This window comes from Etheostoma spectabile, chromosome 15, assembly GCF_008692095.1.
Source record: "Etheostoma spectabile isolate EspeVRDwgs_2016 chromosome 15, UIUC_Espe_1.0, whole genome shotgun sequence".
Lineage (NCBI taxonomy): Eukaryota > Metazoa > Chordata > Actinopteri > Perciformes > Percidae > Etheostoma > Etheostoma spectabile.
Window position 1 is genome coordinate 30,007,211 of NC_045747.1, and position 9,117 is coordinate 30,016,327.

The 9,117-nt window shown below is 37.8% G+C and overlaps 2 protein-coding genes across 2 annotated transcripts in view; one reads left to right on the forward strand and one right to left on the reverse strand.

Moving 5' to 3' along the window:
* The window catches only part of engase (endo-beta-N-acetylglucosaminidase), a 13,540-nt gene extending 12,565 nt beyond the window's left edge, over positions 1-975 (reverse strand). Inside the window, exon 1 of the mRNA XM_032538638.1 lies at positions 764-975. Coding sequence (XP_032394529.1) covers positions 764-816 — 53 coding nt within the window. The 5' untranslated portion in view covers positions 817-975. The remainder of the gene's footprint in view (positions 1-763) is intronic.
* A 3,531-nt stretch (positions 976-4,506) lies between these two features.
* Positions 4,507-9,117, forward strand: part of csnk1da (casein kinase 1, delta a) — a 21,087-nt gene continuing 16,476 nt past the window's right edge. Inside the window, exon 1 of the mRNA XM_032537431.1 lies at positions 4,507-5,011. Coding sequence (XP_032393322.1) covers positions 4,936-5,011 — 76 coding nt within the window. The 5' untranslated portion in view covers positions 4,507-4,935. The remainder of the gene's footprint in view (positions 5,012-9,117) is intronic.

The window sequence follows — 9,117 nt, forward strand, 5'->3', positions numbered from 1 at the left end:
TTAAGACTATCAGCTCCACACAACTCTCTCTGTATCTCTCAGTATGACTATGCTCAGAAGATTGTGGCGTCCGGCTACTTTCCCGTGCAGAAACTCAAGTGAAGATAATTACATCTTTTTAGGGGGTCCATCCATTTAGAAAATGTTACATTTTTATACAAAGAAAAATGCAACTCCACATAATTTTGGTATGTTCTTATTACCATATCTGTGTCTAAAACATTGGAAAAACTAGAGCAGAAAATCAAAGACAAACCTTGGTACAGAAGTCCACTGACGACCAAATACAATTATTAGTTCAGAGTCATTTTAATCAAGTTATTTAGTTAGTTTTGACGCTCAAATCAATTTTACGTTCATTCAGGTTGGGTGCTGCCCAAATCGGCTTGGGTGCTGCACACCTAAACCTCATAATGGCAGAGGAAACCCTGACTCCATTCTTCAGTTTTTTCCCAAGAACTCAACACAGCTGGAGATACGTGGTTTTCATTGGACAGGAAGGGGAGGAAAAACTGGCTAAAGCTGTCAGACAAATGTAGTGGATTAATATAGTACAATATTAAGGTACAACATTATAAGTACAACGTAGCAGAACGAGGACATGCTCTAGTAATACAGTATAACAGTGTAAAAACTCTCACATGTAACCAGTCGTAATAAACTATAAGTTAAGTCACTAGCTTAACTAGCCGCCGTCCTCCTGTAAGCGGTAACTATGACAGCATGCGTGAAAGTATAACAGAGTAACGTAACAGTACGTTACCGGCTGGCCTCTGCCTCCTCATTGGGCTTGTTTCCATCCGCAGACAAAGACATTTCAATGATTCTTTTTAATATACATGTGTAATATGAAATGGAGAATCTTTGGTTCAGCTGAGACCAGTCCACTGAAGAAGAAACTGTTTTAAAAAGGCGGAAACACCTTGCGGTCGGAAGTGTTAAGCGTTGTTGCTACAGGAGTAAACAACTTCCGCCCCATCCTTCAAAATAAAAGCGTAATTTCTCCAACAACAAAAAAAACTAAAACTTAAAAAGACAACAACAAAAAATAGTAGCATGTCAGATACGTTGTTAGGCTACCTTATGTAAAAGGGCGTACTTCAATACTTAGCCTACACTTTAACTTAAATAACATTAGCGTGTTGCCTTTTATGTTAAATATCGCATAACTGCAAGAATACACTGAGTCAACTTTAATAAAAGCCAGCGAATGTGTTCATTTGAGAGGAATCCATGCAGTTAGCTGCTGCTTCCATAAGCATGGACTGGGGTCAGCTGGACAAAGAAACCACTCTTTTGTTGTTGTGCAGGACCAGACTCCTTTACTTCGAAGAGATGAGTCCCGAGCAGGAAACTAAAGGAACGACAACATATGGCGTTGAGAGAGAACGGCCAATATGGCGGCCGTAAATAATATGTCCTCGCATGATGCTTTATGCGTGATATGTAGGCTTCCAGTTGAAAAACAGAGTTGACACTCTTGACTTGACAAGGCTTTTTCGAAGTTATAACTTTAGAACTTATTAAATAGGCTACCGTAGTAGTGTAAATTACACAGTGAGGTGAGGTTTATATTAGCTAGCCTAGGCTAAATGTTACATCTTTAATATGGACATAACACATGGTAGGCTATAGGCTAATAGAAGGCTGTTATGTAAAGATAATATAGGACTGCACATATACAAATTAACTATTTTAGACTTGCGCAAGCAAAGATGTGACTTAGTTACATACAGTGGTGGAAGAAGTATTCAGATCCTGAAAAGTACACTGTAAAAATACTCTTTTACAATTAACCCTTGTGTTGTCTTCCCATAGACCACCATTACATTTTTTTGGGTCACTTTTCATGAATTTTTTTTAAGTTTTTGAAGCTCTCTCCGAAATTTGTTGTCACTTTTTGACCTTTTCTAACTTTTCCCGAAGTTCTTTCTCACTTTTTACAATGTCTTTGCCGATTATTTATGCGTTTTTTGGGAGGTTTTTTGTTGTTTTTTCCCTATATTTCTGTCACTTTTTTCAGTGTTCTTAAATCTTTTTTTTCTTAAAACGCTATAAAATTAATTAAAACACCCAAATTCAATGGAAGTACTGATCAGTTATTTAACTTGTGAGGAGCATCCTATGGTACCATCCACATTAGTTTTATTTGTACATATCTTTTGGTCCCCCAAGGAAACCCAAATTTCTGATTTAGAAACATTTTGAAAATGGATCAAATTTGACCTGAGGACAACAGGAGGGTTAAGTAAAAGTCCTGCGTTGAAAATGTTACTCAAGAAAAAGTATGTAAGTACCATTGGGAAATTGTACTTAAAATGTCAAAAGTACTCGATGCAGAAAAATCCTCTAATTTTAGAAACTGGAAACAATCTAAACAGTTCAGTCATTTTAGCTGTACTAGTATAGGCCTTAATATTTTTGGTTATTTATTTGATAATAAAATATTGTATTTTATAAACTCTGTGCGTTTGTGTGCCAACATCTTAACCCTCCTGCTGTTCTCAGGTCAAATTTGACCCCTTTAAAAAATGTCTATATCTGAAATATGGGTTTCTTTTTAACCAAAATACCACAGAAAAATGGATTGGATTCCATACAACGCTCTTTGCAAATCCATTTGATAACTTTCATTCCTCTGATCTTAACTATTAGTCAAAATAAGTCAAAATTTCTGCTTTTTTAACTCAAATATTAGGTATAATCCTATATAAATGAAGATTATTGACCATGAATACCAAAAAGCAGTGTGAAACTAGTGGTTGTAAGGTGGTGGTAGTGAAAAAGAAAAAGAAAAGTCTGAAAAAGGGACAAAAATGTGGTTTATGACCCAGGAGGACAACACAAGGGTTAATTTGTAAAGGTACTAGTACTAGATACTGGATACTTAAGATGTCAGATTAATGTAGTGGAGGAAAAGTACAACACTTCTCTCTGAAATGTAGTGAAGAAGTAGAAAGTGGCATGAAAAAAAACAAGTACTTGAAATGTGTACTTAAGTGCACTACTTGTGTAAGTGTACTTAGTTACATTCCTCCACTGGTTACATGGGTTGACATTTTCCAACTGATTCTGATCTGCCTGCCTGTCAGTCTGCCTGGAGGCTTCTGGGCCTGAAAACTTCACTGATGTCAAAGTTGTCAGTTTCCTCCCTTTACAGGTAGAACTTTGAAAACATTTCGCACAATGTGCGTCATGATCACTGCCCGACGTGCTGAACCTGTGACCCCCACGATGCCCTGGATGTCCGACTGCCCGTCATCTGTCACGCTGATCAGCAGGTTCCCCCTGAAGGCTGCTGGGAGAGGATGCAGTTTTGATTTATCGTTTCAAACATGGAAAACAGATTCTTGGATACTGCGCCTTGGGTTTCAGTGGTTTGTGTGGGATTTCAATTTCAAAGACACTGGCAAAAGTGTGTGTTATGACAAAGAAGGATAGGGGGTATGGTCAGTGGTTGAAGAAGTATTCAGATCCTTTACTTAGCCTAAGTAAAAGTAGCAATACCACACTGTCAAAATAAAAGTCTGACATTGAAAATGTTACTGAAGTAGAATGGTGATGTAACCAAGTTGTGTCCCATTTCATAGGGGTATGTTTTCACCCCTACCCCTTACCCCTTGGTTTCAAGGGCCAAGGGGTAGGGGTAAGGGGTAAGGGGTAGGGGTAAGTAGAAGAAATGGGATTCAGCCTAAGTAGGCCTATCATCAGGAAAATGTACTTAAGGTAGGCTACTAAAAGTAGCCTAAAAGTAGACTACTCAATAGCCTACAACTCAAAAATCCTTATATTTCAGTAACTGGAAATGATCAAAACACTTGTATTTTGAGTGCAAAAATCTTAATATGTAAAGTAACATAAAATCTGTCAGGTGAATGAAGTAAAAAGTGTAACATTTCCCTTTGAAATGTAGCAGTGCAGAAGTAGAAAGTGGCATGAAAAGAAAAAACTTAAGTACAAGTACCTCAAATTTGTAGGCCACAGTAGTACATTCACAACAAATAAGAACAACAGAGTGTAATTTGTAATTATTATTGTATATTAAAAATAATTATATAACAATACAATTATTATGATATTCCATCCATCCATCCATCTTCATTTGCTTATCCGGTTAAATCCAGTTATAATGATATTAATTGTATAAAATGCTTATTATTATTATTATTAGTAGTAGTAGTAGTAACACAATCATTGTTATACATTTTAAATAATTAGAATTATTATTATATTAATTGTATGTAATAATAATAGTGATAATAATAATATCAAAAATGACAATAATAATGAACATGTAAATTAGAAGAAAAAAGTAGGGCATGGTGAGGCATAATCTCATCAAATCAATCAGGCTTAGAATTAAAAAGGCTCATTGTTACTTTGTGTCATCTATTTTCGGGTGCAGTTGTTTCCTAGACCGAAAAGTTGTTTGTTGGGGGGCGGGGTAGCTGTTAGCGATGCTGGGATCTGTTGGCGGCTCTTCACTAAGAAGCTCTCGGCGGAGTCCTCCCTCCTCACCCGCAGCAGGGAAGTGATGTCAGTCAGACACCTCCAGCAGATTACTGACAGAGCGGAGGCAGCAACAGGGAAGATATTTAACGACCCTCCTCAAAATCCATCTTCATCCGCGAAGAATTAACAAGTATCCCTATAAAAAACCGTGGGAGCATAAAGTACGAACTGCAACCTTTTTAACAAGCTGCGTATTAGCACAATATGAGGTTGGTAGCGTTTTAAAACAAGTGGTGAAAGATTGGGAGAGCTGACTTCATCCGGAGACAACATAACGTCACAAGAATATACAATTCATCGCTCCAGGAGGTTTTAACGTGTTTTGTGTTTTGAACAGGCTTGGCGTTTAAACCTAAACATTTTTTTGGGCTATTTTGAAGCTAGCGAGCGCGCTTGCTAGCCGAAGACAGATCGCTTTGAACCATGGAGTTAAGAGTGGGTAACCGATATAGACTGGGCAGGAAGATAGGCAGTGGATCGTTTGGGGACATCTACCTGGGTAAGTTCTAGTCCTAACCCATATGCTTTGTTGTATTCTTTGTTTCCAGCAAACTCGACCCGGTTACGTGAAGCTCCGACACTTCAGCTGGCTGCCTTTCACGGCTTATACAGTCAGCTGTTCGGTGTTTAGGGTAGCAACATTAGCTAGCTACTAAGCTAGCACTCTGTCTAGCAAAGCTGCTAGCTAACTGTTAGCAGTGATAATACGTCTGCTACGTTGTGATAATTCATATTTAACGATGTATTTGTTAAATGTACTCGACTTGGGGAACCCTGTGCCTGTCATGGTGTAAAATAAAATTCAAAATGAAGAATGGAAACCGACGGCTGCTGTGTTTCGTTAGCTAAACCCTTTATCTCCCAGGAAGCTAACGTTAGCTAATATTTAAGGTTACTTTGAGTAGTCCGGGTACACAACAGCTGAGCAGGCCTGAGGCTTTACTGGGTAAATTCCATGTAAACTCCCTACTGATACAGAACAGCCACCTATACAAACACCTTCTTCCTCTGTTCCTAATGAGAAGTGCATCAGATTAGGCTATCTAACCTCACACCAGTGCTTCTCAAACGGGAGTATTTCATCACGATATTCTTGATCATTACCTCGATGTCGATATTGCGACGATATTTGTTAGGGTTGACAATTGGCTCGTTCACTAAATATTTTAGCAATGACATGTTGGATAGATATTTATCAATGTCAATAATATTAATAATAATAAAATGACTAAGTGGGTAAAGTCAAATAAAAGAATAGTGAGAACAGTCTGAGTTCAGAAAATGACACCTCTTTACTTTTAATGCAGCCTGTAAAACCAGAAAAAAACACTTTTGCCATTGCCCAGTCTAAAATATCAATCATCTGATTATGTATTTGGATTAAATCCGGGTCCTTGAGACTTAAGTAGCCTCCATGAGTCTCCATGGCCTAGTGAGTATCATCTGACTGAGGGGTTTTTGACATTAAACTGGTTTAATAAATCCTCCAACTTGTTTAGTGCCTGAGGGGACACACTCATATATTACTGAGCTTCATCTACAGAGGACCCAGAGCTGTGGCCTATTGATTATGTTTTTTTGTAATAATCGATTGGATTTGTTACCTCTCACTGAAGAAACAATGTTAAAGAGAGAAACATTAACTGTGCTGGTTTAAGAGGTTGTTAAAAAGGATGCTGTTATCATCAATGGGCGATGTGGCCAAAATCCTATCTCCATAGCCTTTATATATCACAAAATAACATGTTTTGTGTTAATTTAGTCATAACACAGTCCATATGAAATAACCAAATTGTAATACTCCTGCATGAATCAAGTACTTTACAAATAAAGTATTTTTTCATTTGTCAAGTTTTATTAAGAACTTTAGTGCACAACGAACATCACGTACAAACATCAGAGCCTAATTTGTTGTCCAAATGATGTTTCTTCGAGGCAGTTTGGTCGCCATTTTTTTGACATCGTGGTAGGAAACGATGTAGAAAAATGTATACAATAGACTTTTTTTTATCGTCGTATCACCCAGAATTAGTGTGAAGTTTATAGTGAAAGTGGGAAGTGCATCATTACTGAGCTCTGAGCATTTTAAGGGACAAACGTTGGGAAAACAATAAAATAAAATTAGAATATGCACCAATAGACACCCGAATTCCAATCACCTTTTCATTGTAATGCATCATCTGGTGGCCATATTGTAGGTCAACAGCTCTTGGCTACAGTGTTTATGAACAGCTGATCACATGTCTAAGCTTAAGGATTTGTCATCTAAACAACAATAGAGAGGAGACATTATTAATTAATGATCAAACGGCTGCCTTGAACAGTTGGAAAAATACATCCTAAAAGCTCAAATTTTACAGGCTGCATTTGAAAAGGTTATGCAGAAATGCAAGACATACCTGATTTATGGTAAAAGTGCTAAACACATCATCCCTTACGTTGTTATATCATTTACCATACTTCCTTGAATACAAGCCGGGGCCTACCTGGCTTTTATTTGAAGCAGGCTTTTATTAAAGACAGGCCTTTATTTCTTATTCCATCTGTTTAATAAGTATATTTGAATTAAATAAACTATTTTAAATGAAAAGCCGTAGTGTTCCAATGGATAGGGAGCATTCATTTTTTAAGAAACATTTTCAAAAATATCACCATACAATAGCTAGAAGGGTGACAGAGCAATTTGGGTCAGAAATAATCAAACCCCACCATTGTGTCAGTTTGAACCCCAAGTGTACAGAGTATTTACTTCAAATACAGGTACTACAGTACTGCTGGTAGATTAGAATAAGAGCATACAGTAGTTAAACCAGTATCTGATTAACGTTACAGACGGTAGCTAGCTAGCTAGCTTCGTTTCTAGCTTCAGGCTAACTCGTAACCTCCCACCTCCAGCTAGCTAGCCGTGCTAGGCTCCTGTCGGCTCATCCTTCGGTTTCTTCCAGTCTCTGCCCCTCCTGGGGTCAATGTAGAAATGTCTTGCAGCTTTTTCACCCGGGTTTCCCTCCACATACTTTAAAACTCTTTTCATTTTGTTGTTGAAAAGTCCGTCATTCTCTGCTGTCACTAAATTAAACCTGTGTTACATCCAATGTAGCTACTGCCATCTGTTGGCACCTACACACTACACTCGGCTGTGTAACACATACAACCACACTGGCTAAAATACCGGTAGAAAATAATAATTTACATGAGTACCATAACCCAGAAAAATGCATGAATATATTGTAGAATCTATTAAATTAAATTGGTAGAAATATACATTGCGGAAAACTTTACATTATATGAAAGTCACTTATCCACGCTATTTTTTTTCCCTGGCCTTAATTTGAGTCTGTGTCAACCACCCCCCGGCCACTATCAGAGGCCCGGCTTTTAATTGACTACCTGTCTTTATTTGAGGAAGTACGGTAATTAAGTATATTAAAACTAAGCTAGTACTTTCTGGAATACTTAAGTTCCCGTTTAGAAGGTCAGAGGAAGTGTTCGTTTGGTCAGGTAACATTTTGTTCTGTAAAGCCTTTGCACACACATTGTTGTGTATAGAGAGCTGAAGTCCCGCCCCTTCAGAACCTCAAGGGACCTTAATTTGGAATAAATTTTGAAATAAATATGACTGGGAGCTTTTCTGCCTTTTTATTTGATAGGACAGCTAGGTGTAACTTGTTGTCACGAGTTTGATTTAAACCCCTACTATTGCAGTTGTTTAGATGGTTAGAAATGGTTGCAGTGGCACCTAGATCCGGAGTGGCAATCGGGAGAGTGGGGACTTTTCCCGGTGGGACGGTAGTGTTTAGAGACTGCCTGGTGGCCGCTGCCTGCCAGCAGACCTGTGTGTCGCGTCAGTGTCCGCTCTCTCTGTAAAAGTAGAAATGCAGCGTCCGTGGTCTCAGCTTCAGGTTTATACAGGACGCGCTGTGGAGATTAAGTGGGACAATGCAGCTATATTCCCAAATGATAATAGTGGCAGACTGGTCAGAGACCAATACATTCATGATTTCATTTTCTTGTTGCTTGTCCTTCTCTAATAAAGGAAAGTTTGTGTTACTCCTTAATATGCAGGCCTAATGTTCTTTATTATAGCTAACACTGGTTTCATAACCTCAATAAGTCTCACATCACTGGACCAACACCACAATGCTTCTTAATCTTTTTATTTTGGTGCTGTCACTGTTTTACATATATGCTTAGCATGTATTGAAGTCACTTATTTTTCTAGTTTTTGTCCCCTTCTGATTGTTCTGTATGAACATTAATTGTACAAAGATATTTAGAATTAGACATAGCTGATAGAGATTTGTGCATATGGTTGTAAAACATGTTCTCGTGTTGTGAATAAGGGTTTGAAATTGAGCCTAGAGTCCTTAGGGTCCATTTCCTGAGGAACATTAATTCCCTCTGCTCACTTTTAAGGCAAAGTAGGCTAAATAATAATACATTGTATTTATATTGTGCTTTACATGGTAGGCTACTCAAAGACACTTTACAATAAAACCAGCACATTTATCACATAAAAACAGAAACATGAAACTAGCATATTTAAAGCAATTAAAACAGTGTAGCCTACAACTTTTGTAAATAAAATGTGGAGTGACTAGTCGGCTA